Source organism: Hermetia illucens, chromosome 5, assembly GCF_905115235.1.
Source record: "Hermetia illucens chromosome 5, iHerIll2.2.curated.20191125, whole genome shotgun sequence".
Taxonomy (NCBI): domain Eukaryota; kingdom Metazoa; phylum Arthropoda; class Insecta; order Diptera; family Stratiomyidae; genus Hermetia; species Hermetia illucens.
Genome location: NC_051853.1, coordinates 75,380,083 through 75,401,614, shown reverse-complemented (window position 1 = coordinate 75,401,614; position 21,532 = coordinate 75,380,083). Strand labels below are relative to the sequence as shown.

General features: G+C 30.5%; 1 protein-coding gene across 8 annotated transcripts in view; it reads left to right on the top strand.

Moving 5' to 3' along the window:
- The window catches only part of LOC119658257 (broad-complex core protein isoforms 1/2/3/4/5), a 159,848-nt gene that overhangs the window by 125,790 nt on the left and 12,526 nt on the right, over positions 1 to 21,532 (top strand). For 3 of the 8 annotated variants that reach the window (XM_038065542.1, XM_038065545.1, XM_038065544.1), the window contains one exon: positions 8,081 to 9,614. The exons of 3 other annotated variants lie outside the window; for them this stretch is intronic. In XM_038065542.1, coding sequence (XP_037921470.1) covers positions 8,081 to 8,817 — 737 coding nt within the window. In that variant the 3' untranslated portion in view covers positions 8,818 to 9,614. 2 more of the 8 variants (XM_038065543.1, XM_038065548.1) reach the window with 2 other exon arrangements.

The window sequence follows — 21,532 nt, the reverse complement described above, 5'->3', positions numbered from 1 at the left end:
AATATTTACCATTTTCCAATCTAATCGTCTTTCTAAAGGATAAGCTATCTACCATTCCAAGCTTACGATAAAAAATATCAGTATTCCATTCGATTAGTCCCCTTCCTGTTGCTTGTTCTTTTAGAGATTTTCTTGGTCCAATTCTGTCAATTCTGCCATGCAGTTTTTTATATCATCCTTCCATCACGGGTAGATATGAGTATATTCCCTAGGACTGTTTTCGTACAACTGTTAGCTTTATTTATCTTGAAAGTGATGATCAAGACAGGGGTTAAAATGCACTCAGTACGTTTCGGAAAACTTTAACGAACTTCTTATATATTTTGGGGCGCTTTTGAATACAGAAACCAAACGCCACTTAATTATTTCGTCTGAACAATTGATCGTATTAAGGCCATATATTTTCAAACAAAATAAAAAATATTTTCCATTTATTTCGCAGAATATTCTCTATCCATAATACCATTGCCCTGTACTGTACCATAAAAAGTATATTTGATTTTAACAAGTCTCAAAGTACACACCGTATTAAAAAAGCATGCTAAAAATAACCGAGATCTTCTAAAATTACACTTGATCCCCCATTTCCATTAGACTCAACTGGTCTCACTATCAGTAGTTATAATATTAATCATCTTTCCCCACATGAAAATTTATTTTTGGTTATCTATTGAAAAAAAAACAAACTTTGATAGTCAGTTGCAACCGCTTCGTTATTTTGTTTAGCAAATCTACTCAAAATCCAGAGCTATTAGTAAGTTATCAAGAGTCATATATTTCAGAAAGTAATAATTAAAGTAAATAAGAGTACACTACTGATAATAAAGTTTCTAATCACATTTTATATTTCGTAAATACAAAAAAAACAACCAGAAAGCACAAAACCCCAACAGTACTTATCACAAGAATATTTGAACATTATATTCAAGGACAAAATAGCTAGACATTCGACTTTAATTGTGTCCACATTGCATAAACTTTTTATTTACTCTCCTTCACTATGTAATCATGAATATAGTTCACAATTTATATTCAAAACAATGTTTCTTTAGTGTAGGTTTTTCGATATTCCGAAAATCAGATAATTGTCTTACATGGAAGTGAAATGTTAGATAAATTGATAGGGAATGCTATAAGGCAATAGCGTAATAAAACTCTATATTTGTCGCAAGATAAAAAAATTTCAGGCAAAAAAAAGTAGAATAAAAACGAAATCAAAATTGCCAAAATAAAAAAAGGAAAATCACTTCAAATTCATCTTTCAATTAGTTTTTGTTTTGAAGTCAAAACGAGTGTAAAATGCATTTCTAAAAAAGAAAAGTAAAATGAAACAGAAACAACAAAGTCAAAAAGAAAAATGAAATATATATTTTCCGTGAATTGGTTTTATTTGTGTGCTAATTTTGTATTCGTATATTTACATATATATATCGTGCCATATTTCGTCGTGTTTGTGTGTTTTCATTTAAAATAATCTACTGTTTAATATAATACATATAATATTTATAATTTTATATAACTGTCTCTCACTCATTATTTATATTACATAATAACAATCCAAAGTGTATTTTTTCAGTTTTGTCTGTCTGGTTTTATTTCGTTTTATTACTTTTTGTTTTACTTTTTGTCTGTTTCATCATCTGAGTCTTCAATACATTTGATTTAATAAACACATTTTTACCCTTTATGTACCTATGAACCCCCACTTTTGATTTAATATATATATATATAATCTTACTCATCTTCTTCCCCTCTAATTATAATATGGTATTGTTATGATTTTCAAGTTATCTGAATTTTTAGCATTAAAATTCATTCAACGACATAAATACCAAAAAATTAAAACAAACGAACCGAATGTGAAAGTGATTTTTGGGTTTATATATGAAATAATGCAAACATTTAATATATTTGGCTTTTTCTCATTTCGAAGAATTTATAGCTTCTTTCTTCAGTTTGGATAATGTGTAAATACATATGTCTGGTGCACTATTATATTCATTTGATTTTATAAACAATAATGCAATTGGGTAGACTTAAAAATTAGGTTAAAGTTTAGGTTGCAGTGAAGGACTTCATTTGTTTTGTTTTCAATCGGCAAATTTATAGGAACATACGTAAAATCCAACAACTATAATCAACGAATTTCATTTTTTATAATCTTTCTGAAAAGAAGAAAGCAAAAAATGAAACGATTTATGACAACCTAGTAAAACACATTTTGTGTCTACTTGGTTAAATAAATCAAACTCATTTCTCTTTGTATAAATACCTTCCTTGCAAGTAGCGTTTCTAGGTAAATTCAGAGAGTAAATAGTTTCGCCTATATCATAAATTTGCGGGAAATAGAGGAACACAAATTGGCTGAGTAACATGTGTTCTAATTGGGGGGAAAGTATAAAATAATTTTAAATATTTTAAACATCATGAAAATTTGGTACCCTACGAATACAAGAGTGTGCACCGTTTGAAACAAATTTTGACTACTTAACTAAAAAGGTTGAACTAGTTCCCAAAATTGTTGATAAACATCATATTGGCATTACCTTTTCCCTTACAACCCTGCCCCCTTTCAGTTTTACTTATTTATTCGGCGTATGCTTATGTAAAATTATCTCAAATTAAATATTCATAAACTAACTCTAAGTCAGGAGTATTGAAACAAAAACAAAGACAATAAAAAAGCATATTATCAAAGTGATGATAATAGCAACAACGAAATTTTATCAATAGTAAATTTTATTTCTTAATAAAAAATTAATGGCAACATTTACAAAATATAACCAATTCAATAAACCCCTGTTCCCTGCTTTTGCATTGATTTTATTGCTGCAAAACTGCAAACAAAAAATTCATTCACGCTTAGCTTTTGATACATTCGAGAAAAATCAAGAGAAAACAACATAACTTTTTTCTCAAAAAGTGATATAATATATATATGTTTTGATTTCTATAGTATTTAAGTTGCAAATATATATCTAGAAATTTATATTGATAGTATTGTGAAGGAAAATTGCAAATTGATGAAATTGGAAAAATAACACCATGTGTATTATATTTTAACTTTTTTGGGCACTGTTTTTTCACAGAAATATTGTTTCTCAAAATTTACTACTAAAAATGAAATCGTAGACAGTTTATATATAATATTATAAATTAATTGTATATATTTTTGTATAAAAACGAGACAGTAATGTAGAGATTATTCGAAGTTCTATGTAAACGATCATTTATGTAACTTCTGGCAAATCATTTTTTATAATCTGCGGAACTATATTTATTTTCGATTGAGTCAAATCAGGGTAATAATATCGGGCGAGCGCAATGCTGACCACATTGCCATTTACAGGGTATTGTTATCCTGTAGTGTACCGTTACGGTCCTGAATGAAGTGGTCTAACACACTTCAAGGCCCTGATCGAATTCCAGACTTTGCGGAAAATCTAATTTTTTCCCTAACAAGCCTACTACCAAAGTTTTGAGGCATTCCTTCAACGGATGTTATGCTAGCTAGAGCGACGTTACAAGCTCTTTCTTATCAAAAACGAAAAATATATTGGAAAGTAAGGCAAACTTTGTCGTTGCCAATTTGTTCTGAAATAGATATTTGTTCCAGTAATTGTATGGGTAATAAATTGGACTTTCATATCCCTAGTTCCGATTGCAAACAGTTCATTAAAAAATCCAAGCAAACTTCCAAAATCTCTACATTATGTTTCACGCTTTTTCTATATTAAAAAAGTTAATCAACAAATAAACAAAATGTAATTGGTTGTAGGGAGCACACATAGCTTTAACTCAACACTGTTTTGAAAAACGAAATTAAAAACAGCAACCAAAATAAAATAACACTTAAACTGCAAATATTCATAATTTTTATTTGTTTTTAAATAATGGCAAGCATAAATTCAGATGCATTTTTTTTCATTTTCATATTTTGTTTTGTAAATTGATTCATTATTTTCATTTTATTACATATTATTTTATTTTTTTTTTCTAATTTTCCATTTTTCTTTTTTCATTTAACATTAAACGCTTCTATTAAATCAATGCATATATAAATGCTATCAGTTTAATTTTCTTAATTACCGGGTGAATGTTAAAACATTTTAATTTTTATTGTAAACTCAGACGTCCGATTTTACGCTATTTTCTGTTGGCGAAAGTAATTCATAAAGAAAATCAGAATGGAAGACATTCCTCGAAATCACGGCAGTAATCATGCAAAATTTAGTTTTTCTATTGTTTTATTTCGTGGTGGAAATTTCCAATTTTTCCAGCCGAAATTAACTGCACTCGTTTGGTATTACGAAGATTTATTATTTCTTAAAACTCACCACATTTTTCATGCATCATCTTCATTTTTCTTGATGAGATATTAATTTATTTTCATATGTGTGTGAATATGTTTTTTCATTCTTTTGTATTTAATGTTTATGTTATGCAGTTTATATATACATGTAATTGGTGTTGTTTAATTAGTAGCCCATATACGCATACATTTTTACGACTTATTATTATTTTTAAATATTAAAATTAACCATAAATAAATATGAGGAGAACTTTGAAATGAGGGCTTAATTGGAATAATTTTGGCACAATATTGATTATGTTTTATTGGAAAAGAAGACGTTCTTTTGTAAATTATTATAATTATTACTATTATTTTTATTATGGAGTTAATTGGAATGGAAGATTGATGCGGTATTGAAAAACTGATTATATTGCTAGAGCCCCAAGACAAATTAGGCTTAATGAAGGCGTTTGAAAACAAAACACACGATGGTGATGGTGTTATACACAACAAAATACTTTAGAAAACAAATTAAAATAGATTTATCCCCCCAAAAATTATGCAGTAAAAAGACTTCCCCTATTAAAAAAACAAATCCGAGCAACTAGAAATCTGCTATAGGCTAATACGTCGTATTTGTTTTCTTGCCTCTGTCGTCAGGTTATCTGACGACGAATACGCCACCATCCACCTCATCAACTACCATCACATCATCTTCAATACGCGGCAACTTATCTATGGCAACACCATTCACCACATCATCATCACCCGTAACAATGATGCCCTCCTCCTTGATACCATCCGCTGCATCACCGGCATCATCATCCGGTTCAAACGCTATGCTAATGTCAGCAAGTAGTGCCGTAGCTGCAGCAGCTGCCGCTGCCGCTGCAGCTGCTGGTATGGCATCAGTGGCAAGTGCATCGGGCAGCACCGCGGCATCAGGATCAAACCCAATGGGGGTCGGTGGCACATCCGGTGAAGATTTTCGATGTGATCCTTGCAACAAGAACCTGTCGTCATTGACACGCCTTAAACGACATATACAAAATGTACATATGCGCCCAACCAAGGAACCCGTTTGTAATATATGCAAACGTGTGTATAGTTCATTGAATAGTTTAAGAAACCATAAGAGCATCTATCACCGAAACCTTAAACAACCGAAAGAGGAGAATCAAAATGCACCCATGGCGCATACGGGCCATCCATATTTTCCAATTAATCATCGACAGTCATAGGCATTATTTTGGAAATTGTTTTACCTGAACTGAAGTTTTATTTATTTCAGTTTGTTTTAATACAACTAGATGTAGCAATTCATTTTTGGTTTAAGTTTTATCTTTGCATACAATTTTTACTTAGTATTTTCTTACTTTTATCGATATTATTTAGCTGCGTACAACATTTAAAATGTCAAAGTAATGAATTGGCAAAAAAGAATCTCTTTGGTGGTGGTTTTGCATCGATTTCATCAGAAAATTATCATCATCATTGTTTGAATTGTACCCAAATTATATATTCCAAACTAATTAGGAACCCGCTAGAATCTTTTATTAACGCCTTTTGACAAATAATCGTGACGTTCGATGCCTTAGCAAAACATGAATGATGGAATGAAATTGATGCGAAATTAACCTCATTTCCAGAGTTCAAAGAACAAATCATGTATCTCTTCTAATTAAGTTATCCAATTGGCTCTCTAAAATTGGCAGTGAAAACGGACAAATTTAAATAAATTATTTTGACAATTTAAATTTAGAGGAACTAATATCAAGTATAAAAAATATAATATATAAAAACCGTCACTTTCAAAATGTAAATATTTAAAAATTACTCATAATGCGGCACGTAAGTAAAAAAAAGCATTTTTTAGAAATAGAATGATCAGAGGAAGACCGTATACCGATTTATATATAGTTAGCGAAATTAGAGAAAAGAATTTCAGAAAAACGATTAAAAATTGTTCATAATTGAAATTCATATTATCCATTTTGTTTAGTATTTAAATAATCAAAAGGTGCAGGTTTACCAAAACACACGTATCATTATAAGTAACGTCGAACTGAATGAAAAAAATCAAATCGTACGATTAAAATCGACAATGTATCATAGTATTAACGACAACACTCTTTGAAAAGTTAACCTTTCCTTCTCCTCCTTTCTCCCTCCTTCTCTCACATCGAAACAGAAGTGGTACTTTTGAAAAGTTATTGTTAGCAATTGAAACACACTTGAGAAAAAAATTCATTATATTCAATGAATATATTTTTTCAAGCAGAGTTTGGAAAAAGATGAATTAAAGGTTATTAACTAACAGCTTTAAAAACTAACAAGAATTGCGGAAAGAGCTAGCAAAAAATTAAGGCTTTCTCCGATTCGAAATATATTTATGTTCATATTGAGTTAATGAATTGCCTTATTTTTAAAAGAAATATCAAAATGAAATAATAAATTAGTAGTTATATACATATATAACAATTTAGTTATTAATTCCCACTTATTAGTAGTGATATATATAAATCGACGTGAAATCCGAAACTAAATAAAGTGCACAATAAATCCGACTAGTTCGTTGGAACCAATTGGCATCACACAAATCATATACACTCACATCTCACAATTAAAAGCTGTAGAATTCTAGTTTTTTCCCTTACCATCTAATATATATCGAATATTAAATGAGCGGAATTTTACAGTTTTTGGTAATTTACGACGAAGTAAGTTGAAAACTTGAAAAAGACCACCTTGTATTGTGTTCTTTTTTAACAACAAACAAATCTAAAAAGAATAGAAAAATTAAACTGAAGAAAAGACTTTAGAAGGAGAAATACGCAACGTCCAAAACCAATTTTATCTTCATTATCTGTCTTTCTTACAAAAATTGGAATATTATTGGGTTTGTTTTAAGAAAAAGAGACACTAGTGACAAACTTCTATAATTTACAACAACAACATAATATCTGAGAAAAAAAATAAAAAAAGGAAAAATGTTATACTCTTGAAAAAAATACTAATTTTTATTTCATTGCTGAAATGAAAGATAAAAGACAATAATCAGGCCATTGAAAATGCTTTTGAATTCAATTTTACATTATTTTTTGTTGAATTTAATTTACTTAAAAAAAAACTTTTCATTTGAAAAAAAAATCATATTTAGTTTATTTAGATTATTTTTTATAACAAAATTAGTCACCCAGGTGGACGGTTGAGTCGTTGAAAGCTCAAAATTTGAAATTTCTATGGTACCAATTGGTTTCAATTGGTGAACCGGTTGGATTTAATTGAAATGAACAGAAAAAAAATTAATAATATTTTCGTGTGAAAACAATGGAAACAAGAAAGCAAGACGAGATCGAACGCTTCTCCCTTTTGTATTCGTTGAATATCTAAATACGTTTCAAATTTTCGAGGATAAATTACTTCTCAAGCAAATTAAAACTGACATGTTTTTATAATTTACTTGAATAAAAAGCTAGCGGAAAGTGAAATTTTCAAAATTTTCTTTGTTTCTCATATTTACCTGGGCGAAACTAATTTATCTTTAATTTTGGTTATTGATTTTAAAGTTTTTATGCATTTGTATAGTACATTTTGTACAAAAAAAGAAGATCCTTAATATTTTTTGTCGATATGCCTGAATCAATAAAATTGAATAGAGGAGAGCAGTTTTAAGAGAGCTGAAAATAATAAAAGCAAAACAAATCAATCAAAACAAGAGTAACATTTGCGGCAAACAGAAAACTGAAGTCACTATTGTCTCTTTTTCTCTCCCGTATCCAATAGGTGGCAACAGTCTTATTGGTGGCGTGATTGTACCGGGTGGAAACATTTCGTCATCCAATAGTAACAATAACAATCATCATTCGCATCATTTACATCACCACCACCAACAAGCGCAACAACAACAATCTCAGCAGCAACAGTCACAGTCGCTTCTTCATCATCACCATCATTCGTCGCAACAACAGCAACAGCATCACAATTCAATCACAGGTGATAGTAGCAACAGCAGTAGCCATCATCATAGCCATCATCCCTCCAACAATCCAAATGCAATATCGCCCACCCACCCGGCCGGACGTCTTGTACTCCCCCTCCCTTTGACTGCATGCCATCGATGTGATGTATGCGGCAAACTACTAAGCACCAAATTAACGCTGAAAAGACATAAAGAGCAACAACATTTACAACCACTAAACAATGCTGTGTGCAATTTATGTCATAAAGTTTTTCGTACGCTGAACAGTCTGAATAATCATAAGAGTATTTATCACCGACGTCAGAAGCCCCATCATGCATATTTGCATCATTCATCATCGCACCATCAGCCACATCATCATCATAGTGCTTTGCATCATTCACTCACCACATCCTCGGTCGCATCATTGAATAATACCAGTAGTAATAGTAACCGCGGTAGTGGCGGGGGTGGCATGAATGACAGTCACAGTGACATTCTTTCCCCACATCATCAACAACAATCACCTAACATTATAAAACCATGCATTGATTTTTTATGAATTTGAAATTACGATTTCTGAATGAATAATTGGCAGTCGATACAGAAAATAGTGGTGAATGGTGGTGATGATGATGAGTTAAAACGGATCAAAAGTTTCTTTTCTTTGTAAGGTTAGGGGTTAGATTCGTTTTTCTTTTGAATGGGCGGAAAAATGAACTCCTTCGCTGGATATGGATTTGCCAGAAATACGTCAAAAACTATATTTTAACGTTGATTTAAGATATGAATGTAAGCGATATAGATATGGAAGCGATAGCTGGGATCACATTTGATGCCAAAATTCGTCAATTAAAATTTATCTTTGGCATCTATTAGACTGATGAAGTCGCTAGCCCAGATCTTGCCAATGTTTCCCTAATTCGGCTTTGTTCCATATGTTATTGCCACCACTTTATCCACCAACATTTGACTCTCCTCTTTTTCACAAAAAAAATTATAACCAAAAAACCAGTGATTTCGAATAGACATAAGCCTAAGAATGCTTCCTTAGTTACCTAAGTCGCTCCTTGTAGTAATTAGGGTGCATGGCCCCTTCTCACAATTTTCTAAAGAATCTGACAAGTTTTATATCACCTACTTTCCTAATTATTTTAGACGAACTTCGAAATAAATGAATGCTTTTGTCTTAGGAATTCACACCTTATAATCATCTAAAGAAATAAAACTGACCCTCCTACTTTTATTTTAAAACTTCGTTCGCCCTATCACTGCTTCAGATTAATTCATCCTGACTTCGTGGCCCAAAGGCCGACGAAATATTGGAAACACTTTCAAAATCCGTTGTTATGGAAACCTTCAAAGCCATTTTGGTATCCAGCATGGGACAACACTCAGCTCTCGATCTGCTCGCAGTCCTTTCGATCATTTGCTTTGATTTTTCGTAAATATTTCGCTTGCTCCCTATATCGTTCTCTTCGATCTTTATTGATTCAGAGAAGGTTTTCGTTTCACATTACGCCAAAGAAACCTTTTAATTTCGACTTAATTTCTTACACACCGTTTAGATGTAGCTTTGCAAAACGTTCAGATGTTGTCTTCTTCAATGACTCGATAGGCTAAAGTGGTCCTTGTCCTCCAGAACATATACAGGCTAAACACTGTAAACTCATTCGTACATGATTGTATTAGTAATACTAATTTGATTTGCCCTATCACTACTTGAAATCTTATCATATATATCAATGGTATGGAAGCGTACGTCTCAGTTTTATCGTGGTAATTCTAGCAGCACCCTTCTTTTATTTACTTAGTCATACCAGGTTTCATAGTGAGGAATTTGAAACAACTTTATCTTAGTGATCTTCGTTGAACCTATATTCATATTCGATGCATTCCCTACTAGACGTTGGTTTTCCGGGTGAGCTGCCTCTTTTTTTTCGTTTCAATAACCACGTCCATCAATTTCTCATTGCATTGCTGTGCCATCGACGTCAACTGAATCCTTGAACATTTTTTTTTTTTTTTGGTTTTCCAATTGGATTAGTTCCGTCGCATTTCAATTCGAATATCTTTTTTTATATTTTCAGCTCACCTATTCATTGAATATGCCCCACGTGCTGAACCATTTCTAACTTTCTCTATGGAGACCTCTGGTTCATCGTAAACGATTCCGTACTATAAATAAACCCTTCTCCCACATCCCCTTTAAGGACCTGCCTTTCACAGACATTTATCAGTTTTTCAGTTAAGGTCGTAGGTTCACAACCACAATTGTAGCACGGGTCTAATAACACTTCGAATTTTCGGAAGACTCTGGGAACTTTTTATTCGCACCGCTCCACTTTATTTCGTGTAGCTTGTACATATCCTTTGGTCGCTTATCTCCTAGCTACCGCAAGCTATCTTCATATTCTAGCTCCTTCGTCAAAATTAACTAAGATTTCTTTTGTTCTAAGGAAGCTTATGTTGACACCATCGATGTAAATCGCCATTTTAATTTGTTTGATATAATGTTCTTTTTTAATTCACAGGAAATTTTCTGTATGTAAGCTCAATAGCCAAATTAATCACAGAAATTCTTAATCTGTCGCTTTTTTTAAACTCACCCAAGTTGAAAATTTTCCTGTTCTTCTTTTGCCTTCGTTCCGTTCGGTAGCGGAGCTCGTATGTCTGGATTGTGTTTGCTTGGTCATAAACTTGGACCGGCTGAAGTCGGGTGGTTTCCATGCTGATGCTTAATTTGACTGCCCCGAATCGCCTGAAGATCGGTTTTAATTCGATTAGAGAATATATCAGTCAAATTGCTTTCAATTAAAATCTGTGATTTTGAGTGCGGCATGGTTAGTTCTGTGGTTTTACTTGCGCTTACGATAAATGTTTTCTATTCTTCTCTTTCTTAACCTCTCCCATTTGACTTGCAAGTGGATACCACAAAATCTGACGTACATGTTTTTATCAAAACTTCATGACCCCACTTGACATCAGTGTAAAATTTCATTGACGAATCTGTGTCTCAGTCCAGAGCTAGCGACAACTCGTCCTTCCACGCCCATACTCTCTAATCATATCATTTCAACTTCAAGTTTAGGCTACATCTTGCTGCGGACTCAAAAATTCAACAAAAAAATTGAAAATCCATACCTTCAACTCTTAAAGCCAAGAGTTCTCTCAAGCAGATACTTCTCAAGTTACGAACTAGTTTACAAAAAAAATAAACAGTAGTTGAATTTGGAAATATTGGATATTCTTTCTCTTCTACTGTGAGTAATGACTGATTCTTGTACTGTCTACAATGGCTGGCCTATTCAAATTCCATAATTTCAACCGTTGGCGCTTCATTTAATACAATGCGCTAACACTAGTCATCCAGCCGTCTTAAAAATCTACTATGAAGAGTTCTCAATTTGTCATTCAATCAAAAGCCCTCTGTAAATAAGAATATTTTGCCACATGTAAATAATGGAGATAATTTACTGGAAAAACCGCAAATTGGTAGAAAAATCTATAAATTTTCGAATGAATTTTAAAAATATAGCATATAAATGCATATTGCGATATACATCTATTCACTGTAAATTATCAATTTCACTCTTACTAATATACCCCCCAAAGCTATGCATTATAAATGTATAATATGTTAAAAGTACAGAAGATTTCCAAGAAATCTATTCTTCTCACCGAATATTGTCCATCATTCGTTATTCTTTTTAAAAGTTACTTTAAATTACTACTATTACTACTGGTATTTACTAAATATATCTCCACATGATCAAGTCGGATATAAAGTATAACTAAATTTTTTTATTCGAATGAAACCAAATGATTTTAACAAGTCAAAGGCAAAAAAGGAAATTTCGAAAGTTAAATAAAACTAAAATTAAATTAAAAATTTACAATGAGACGAATATTGCAACTTTGCTGTGATTTATTAAAAATTTAATGATAAATTGTGAGATTTATATAGGAGAAATTCATGATGAAAAAAGATACAATATTTAGGCAGAATTTGTTTTTTATATGGAAAGAAAAGAATATTAACTCCATGAATATTTTAGTTTTACATTTCGATTATTTACAATGATTTAAGTTGAAAAGGGTCCATAATTTTAAAACAATACACAGTAGGGTCTTCTTTACTGTGCAAGTGTAACTTGAGAAACTTTAAAGGTTAGTGATAGTGTCATGTGCACTCATGAAATTGACGATTTTCCAACAATTATTTCGAAAAATAGCGGATGATATTTGATTTATAAATTTAGTTCCAAACAAATTCAAATTTTAGATCAATGAAGCTTTTGAATATTTGTGATGATTCGTTTAAAACACAAAAACAGTTCTAACAGTCGTTATGGATGTCACAAACCGATATTATCAGTATACCATTGCGTAGCGAACTTATAGAAGTTTCAAATCGAAACGTAAAATCAACTATATTTTCCCGTCCCTAAATCATACCCTCAACCCTTCCAAAAGAGAAAAAGAAAAAACTCTACTCCTGAACCCATGTGCAATTTTTGTTGACAATCAATTTATATTCTAATTGTTTTTTCTTTGCTTACATTGTTTTATTTTATAAAATTCCCATGTACTTCTCAAATAAAACTCTTAACAAATCAAATATTTATTATGAATTATTTAAAAATTAAGTATTAAGAAAAACAATATTTCGACAAGCCTAAGAATGAAAGAACGGAAATGCTTACAATTTAAAGCATAAAAATAAAATAGGAATAGGAACTTTTGAGGAATTATTGTGCACTTTAAAAACAACATTTAATGTGTAAATAAATCGAACGCGAACAAAAAAAATTAAACAAAATTTGACGATGGAATTTAAATATTTTTTTTTCTAATAAAATTATTTACGATGGTTTTTTAAATCGTATCTAGTATAATAATTAATATACACAATTATAAATATTTTAGATTATGAAAGGAAAAAAAACATATACGTATGATGTAATTAATTCATTTCGTGACAATTAAAAAAGAAAAAATATATTCTTAATACGAGAGAAAAAACGACGACAACAACAAAAAATGACTGATCAAGACTTTTTTCCTTATTTTTTTAAGGACAATGAAAAATTGTTATATTATATATACATATAATTGGCATAGCATTTGTTAATTTTAAATTTGTATTCCTACTAAATGATAAAATTAACTGTTTGGGTATTATAATTTGGGCATTTTTACATCCAGCATCGTTAGATATTAAGTATCGATCTTCTCATATAAGAAATAAAATGGTTTAAATCATTCTATTATAAGAATATTTAGATATACATACATACATAGATGCATTTAATGCAAATTTGCGTGAACAATTGACATTGATCTCATTGAAACAGGACAATTGACTACATCAGAATAACACTCAATACCCATTCAAGTATAAATTTTGTACTAGCCCGAAGTTGATAATTTTATCTTTTAGTATTGAATAAAAAAGCATAGTATTATAAACATAATACATCAAGGAATTTAAAAAAAAAATTAACTGATCCGAATTTTAAATGGGACTTGAATTTTGACTGTCGGTATTCATCAAAATCTGACTTGTGAAGATAATAGAAATGCTTTTCTTCTCAAAATTATCAAAATAAGGAACTGACAAAAATTGAATCCCATTTATTTAGAAAATTAGTATTATTTTTATATATTTCGCATTTTCCCTATGCACGGATTAATATTTCACCAAATTTCCTTTTTGAGTTTGAAATTTATTGTACAAAGCAAGGAAGGATGAGGTTGATTGCAATTTATTTTTATTTCTTCTCCTTAAAGCTGCTTGATTAAATTGTGCCTTGATCTCAAAGATACGTCATCTCCAAAGAACGCATCCTCCACTTTAATCATTTTTGAAGATAATTCGTCTAAACAGTGTCGTGATTTCTTAGTCTCCTCGGTTTGGACTTCGTCAGAGCCCGCTCAATTTGAACTTTACCTGAATGTATTTAGAAATAAGTGTCATATTCTCAACCTACTATATTTCCAAATAGCAAAAAATGCAAAAATTATGCAGGTCTTCTATTCATCAGTTTTTTAACCTGATCTCAACGTGCCCAAAAGTGTTCACCATATTTGGTTCCTTTCTATTTTGTGGTATATTGTACGCAGTTTTTGTAGTCACGAAATCAAGTAACGCTTGGTAATTTTCAAGAACAGGAACTGCTGTCCTGTGTAATTTCTCTGAAAGTCTTTTGGCATGAAACTAAACGCTGAATGTTCCTTAAATGATGTCATTATCATTTGAAAACAGTAATTTGTACCTATTTCAAGGGGATATAAACTTCACCTCTTATTTCTATGTCATTGTTTCTCTTCATCACCAGCGTTGACCCCCTTTTTATTGGAATTTGACAATTTTCCTGCCGAACCTTGATGAATTTTAAAAACTTCAAACATATCTCAGTCATTTCTGCGTTTTCTTGTTTATTATGTTTATTAAGAGATAAAAAATCCAAGTTCCTTGGTCTTCGATTTACCCCGATAATAAAAACAGTATCGTAGGTCTTCAAAACTGAAATCTGGATGAGGAAGGAAGGAACTATCTTCGTAGTTTTAGTATTCTAATTTTAAAAACGTAATACCAAAGTTGTTGCTTTGTTTAGGTTTTTCCAATTTAAATGCTAAAAAGCATTCAGTTGAGGACCTAGAGCTTTTTTATCCTATCTACAAATAACTGTCAAACGATAAATTGACCTATCTACGATTAATTGTCAATATACGCTAAATATTCCAATTCTTTTTTCTGATTTTTATCCACGGTGCCTCGATGTTCCTTATCTAGTCAAATGATAAATTGACAAATGGTCGATGTATTGACGAATAGATGAAACCGTAGAAAAGGTGGCCTGTTTTCATTTTTGGAGCTCATAATCTAGCCAAGGCTCACGAGAGATTCATCTTTTGTAAACCTATAACAAAAATGTAAAGAGGGGCCACGAAATTATTCAAAAACAGGCAGGCATATCTGACGAGGATAAGAACAACTCCCAAATAATCCCTCTTTTTACCGTCTAATGTAATCCACCTAGTTTACTACTGTCTTTTATTTACAAAACAAAATTCCACGATTCATGAGTTTTCATTATCAACAAAAAAAATGCTAGTCTTATTTTGAACACCACACGCGATAAAAGATTATGCCTTTCATAAACTCTATATCTTTCTCGATTAAAATCTTATCGTATAATTGAAATGCTGAAACTATTCGTGCGTTGATATTGTTATCATTTGCAATAACTTAACTGATATGGGGCCAAAATAAAATAAGGCATTAGGCCATGAAAACTTACCAACTTTCGCGAAACACATACAAAAACGTGAGTGTATTTCAGCATGCCTATTGCAATGCGTCAATTACAGGTCGTACACCTATCATGTGCTTATTCTTGGAATGGAAACTCTATAAATTAGCGATAGTAATTTGCTTTTTGTTTCCTCTTATGCTCCGATAACGGTTGCATTTATCAAAAAAATTCAATATTTTTGTGGTACTTTGATAACGACATTTTTTTTCTAGTTGTATATCTGACAAGAAAATTCTGGGAAACGTATCTTTATTTTATCTAAAGACGTACGTCTACTATTTTTTATTAATCTTGAGCTTGATAGAGTGATATGGGCATGCAGTTTTCCACTTTCGATGGCAAGAAGTTATGGAAATTTTTGAAGAGAATTGATGGCTTATATCACAGGTATTTTTCTATGATAGTAAAAACCACGAGCTTAGTTGAAACAGTGGACATTTTAAAACTTGCGTTTTGTTAAATTTGATTAATGAAAAGCAATCCAATCTCCTGCATCACATACAGAATGTCAAAAATCTCTCTTTATGTATTCTAATCTCATCGTATTTCACTCAATTGTATTTTTTTTTTAATTGGCTTCGCTAATAGAAGAATATGTTTAACTCGTAAACCTGGAATGGTCTCATATGACTGCGATGGCCTCTAGTTAAATTTGGAGAACTTTTCAATTCATTCTCAATTTACCAACTTAGGAAGTTGTTAAGGTTTCTTTCCGTTTTTTTTTTCGAGAAAAAATTGCAATCAACACAAGCGCCTACTACGAAATTTCACTAGCTGCACTTTAAGCTCGTTCGCCAAGTGCAGCTTTTCCACGTATCCAAATAAAATGTTATTTTATTTTAATCTTTGACTTAAATGCAATATTTTTTTATTATAAAATCGGATGTGTAAAATGTCAAAATGGACTGATTGGCATAAGTTATACGGAAAAAAATTGACTGATAGTTCATAACGAAATTTTATTATATTTAGGACAAAAAATAATGAAAAAAACACTAAAAAGAGGAGCACAAAGTGTGATAATTGGACATAAAATTTGATACAGATATTGATCTGGAAAAGAAAAAAAGAAAAATTAACCATATTTTTTCCTCTTTCACGAATAAACATTCGTCTGAACGACTAATCCCAGTCAAATCATGTAGCATTTTTCGAACTATTTAAATGGGTTGCTTTTTGATATTAATCTTGCTAACCCTCCCTTGGTCCCAAGTATCACTATCAATTTTTTAACGTAACAATTGTAAGAACTTCATGAAATTTGATGAAAGAAATTCCCGAAATATTCAAAGTGGAAGGGAGACTCATTTACATTGAACGAAAAATGCCACACACGTACATTTCCTTTATTTTTTTCTAAATTTGTACAAACGTTTTAGAGAAAGAAGTGACGATGAGGAAAAATCTATTGAACAATTTGTGATTGTCTTAAGACTGAATTATAGATCTGTAATTATTGATTGATTGCATGATTTCTTTTTTACAAAATGAAAATCAACGCCCGCAAAATCAAAAATTATATTTATTTTTCATAGAATTGGTGTATTTCTCATAAGTGTCTACTTTTCCTACGTTCCCCTTTCAAAACAAAATATTTGAAGAACATTTCAAAGAAAACGTGAACAGAGAAATAAAACAATGTGAACATTGTAACATGAATCAAAATTTATTGAAAATGTTGTATTAAATTTTGTGTTTCTCATATTATATAATTTTTTTAATATTTAATGTAGAAAAATAAAATATATTAATTATTATAATCGTTATGGGAATTGAAATACTAATTGGCCTCAAAAACAAACGAATATATTTGCTAAATCGATCGAATTGAAATTGACAAGTCTGAAATTAATAAAATTCTTTGATACCAAATTTTTTTACACATTAAATACTTAGTGAGAAAAAAAAACATTTTAAGAACAAACTAAGTTAGCAGAAAATGAAAGAATGAGAACTAACTGTATGTATATTATTCTAATTGTAATTAGATCCATGATGTATATACGATATATAAATATATTTAATATATATAATTTGATTTTAAATTCAAGTTTTAATTTTTTAATAGCTGTAAAATAATTAAGAGAAACAAAATTAATATATATCTCTATATTAATGTCGAGCAAAAATGATATTCATATAATGAATTAATTGATGCTAGAAAACGTATGAAAACAATAACTTTTTCCTAGTTTCGTTGACCCCTTTTTTACAATAATACTTCTACATGAAATGTAAATTAGCTGAGTATCAAGTTATATAGTTTATGATCATTTTTATCATTATCGAGGAAAGTTGAATTTTGTCATTATGAATAACCAACTAATCGTCAATAGAAAAATTAATTCGATTTTTTTAAACAGAGAAACATTGTTATCGTAAGTTATTATACACATATTTACATCTTTTTCGTTATAGCCTAGTTTCAGTTTATTCCTTCAATTATATACTTCAAAGTATAACTAAGGAAAAAAGTTAATATTATTAATGATATAGAACATCATTAAAAACTAAACCTAGTTTCTTCAACAATTTGTTTATAAATAAAAATATTAAGTTTCTTTAAGTTTTCAATATGTTTAAAGTAATATATTATTGTATATGCATATATATTTATTAGAACAAGGGTGTAACTTGCATGTTAAAGAAACAATAAAAGGATAAAACACTACTTCCACATTTTCATTTTCCTGTTTTTCTTATCAGCATCTAATTTGCCTTTACCAGAATTTTTATGAAAAGCATAAAGCCGAATCATATTGTCTTAAAGACGAGCAATGAATCTTAACATGAGTAAAATGTTATACAGAGAAAAAGGGACAGAAAATAATTGTAAAATAAATTTGTATATCATCGGCATATATAAACGCATACATAGTTGTAAACAAATAACCATATTTTATTACCAATTATTTGTTATTTTTTCTCCTTATCGGTTTAGCTTTCTTGTTATTAACGAGTATTAAGTTTTCAAAGCAAACTCATCCAACAAAATGCATAACATTTCAAAAAACACGATCTTTACAATTCTAGAAAATGTAAATAATATTGTTTATTTGATAAAAAAATATATTAATTTTTTGTTCTATTACTGCAAGTTATTTTCGTTGTATACAAATATGTATTGATAAAACCCCCGGCGAAGCAAAAGGACCTGTCCATAATTTATTCTTTGCTTCTAACCGATGATCTTCCGTTTTAGATCTATACGTCTCAAGCGAAATTAGAAGGAGCAAAGCGAAAACCTTTTTTCTTGCATTACTCTTGTGTAAATGCTATCTTTTTCCGTTGATCAAAACAATATATAACGCAAAGCAACCCATCAATAGACATACCGAATATAATACAACAAAGTACAGTTGAAAATAGTAAATAAAACAACAGCAAGCAAAAACTAATAGTAACAATTGTTTTATATACCAGTTTATGTTAACTAAATACATACATATATAATATGATTGCCATCACTACCGTTCAATCATTAATTATTGCAATTTATGTTATGGCCATGCGCTTGTTTTGTGCTATCATTTTGGTTGGAATTTATTTGTGCTTTTTTATTTTCCTGTTATTTGATCTTGTGTGCTTCTGCTGATCTAGGTATGTGGTTGCTTCTACTGCAGTACCTCATCAAAATATACTCAATTGGAAAAAACAACTAAATAGTATAAGGAAGGAAATAATATAAGGACGAATATATGCTGATGAATAGGGCCTGTAGACTACCCTCCGTAAGCGGCTAATTCTGCTCCAATTGGCGAAACGAATTTATTCAAAAAGATTTCTGTAACAATAGAGAAATCTTACGTCGATTAAACCCACTAATGTTCCTCCACATTTTTGCCTCGAGTTTCATTAGAGCGGAAAACGTAAAAATAACCGTTTTCCATTCCTGATATCCCCAAAATTAAAAATCCATTTAATAAGCTATCTCGTTGTTGTCTTCCAATTCATAATCATAATTCATAATTCTGTTGATTATATGTCTCCTCAAAATACTTTTCGGAAGCAAAGCATTACATAGGATATTCATTCAGTCCCTTTTATCTCTTTGCTACTTTTCCCATAGCTTATTTTTGAAATTATGATTCAGCTTCTTGGATCTAAGTGAAAATTAATTTATCACACTTAACACTATACTCATATCTGAGGCCCCCAGTAGCAGCGAACAGCTGCGGCAAAACCACGAATCTCAGCCACCAACTTTGTTCACTCTTACTGAATGTTAATATTCTCTAAATTGACTGAAAACAAACGATTAGTTCGCCCGAAAAGTAGGTATTGGTGCAAATGGTATCAGTGTAGGGCCCCATTAATTTCCAGTAGTAATTTCTTGTCCATTCTAAAATTTCGAACTTATATGAATTCAATTCAAGGATTAAAACGGAAATAACTTCATTTCTTCATCAGCGAGCCTCTTTCGAATCTGTGTTTCCCAATTTTTATCATACACTCCCTTCCTCCCCCTCCTCAAAGTCATTTCATCGATGACTCAATCCTTACATCAGGAATAATTTCAACGAAAGGGTGCAAGATTTTTTCAGAAAAAGCCTAGGATAAAGTACTTTTTCTCTGATTTTAAATTCTTGAATTTGTCTTCAATAACGATAGTAAAATTGAGAGAAAAAATTTATGATAATTATTTACCCTGAGGCCAAAGCTGTAGGTCCGCCCGAGAATCTCATCTATTCGGTTTTGTAATGACACCAATTGCAAAGCTAATAACAACCATGCCTCGGAGAAAAACTGATTTGTTATCTCCGATTAACGCCCGCATCGATTATGGTAAATTAAATAAATTCCAAGGAATAATTAAATTTGTTAGCAAAGTCTCCCCACAGACAGAAACAAGATCGTAATTTTTCTCATGGTTTGGAATATATGAATCTTTATTTATTTATTTAACATCTTCAACCTGAAACTTGAATGCCTCGAAATTATTCCGAATCATGAATAAATCCCTTGTAGTAATTTCAAATATTTTAGAAACGCTAAAATAAAGGAATAAATACAACAAATACAAAACAATTTAAATGCTTTATTATTGCCTTTTTTTTTTATTATTTTAAACTTGCATAACATAGACCAAATAAATTGCACCCAAAACCCGATATCCGAAATTTCGGCCATAACTCTCCAAATAGTTCCAATAACCGTTACATGAATATTTCAAACATTGCTCCACAAATCAAATAAAGAAATAAAAACAATATCACATAGACAAACAAAATAGTGACAAACCAATCCGTAAAACTGTACATTCAATGTTCTCTGTGAATATATATTAAGTATCCGAAAAGGAAAAAAAACATAATAGACTAAATGATATGGAATATATCCAATTCATAATTTTTTGCCGCCATCCCTTCTCTCCAGAAAATAGAATATAATATTACTAATTCAGCGAAATGATAAATAATTATAAATTCATTTCTTAAGTAATTTCTTTAACCACAGGATTCGCTACAGAATGCAGAAACTATATATAGAAATTCATTATATGATTACTGTAATAATAACACTAAAAAAATGAAGGAATAAGGAAAAAAATAAACATGTGAAAAAAAATCTAACAAAAATCTTAATATATATGATATATATATATATAAAACAAAAATCAAGTTCTGTCAAATATATTATTTTTCCATATATTTAAAAAAGACAAACTGAGTGTTTTGTATTTAATTTCAGTTATTTTCCAACCAATTTAACTCATTATTTTTCTATTCTCCCCATTAATTTTCTCTGAACGAATTTTCAATATTCATCGCTTTATTATTATTATTTCATCTGGACCATATTTTGATTTTTATTTATTTTTTATTTAATTTATTCTCTGGTGTTTCTCTTGGGAATGTTGTCTGTGGACCCCCTTTTGACAAACAAATAATCATATCCATCTTGTCTTTCATGACATTACTTCGTTTACTCAGTGTATTTTGTTATTGAAGAACA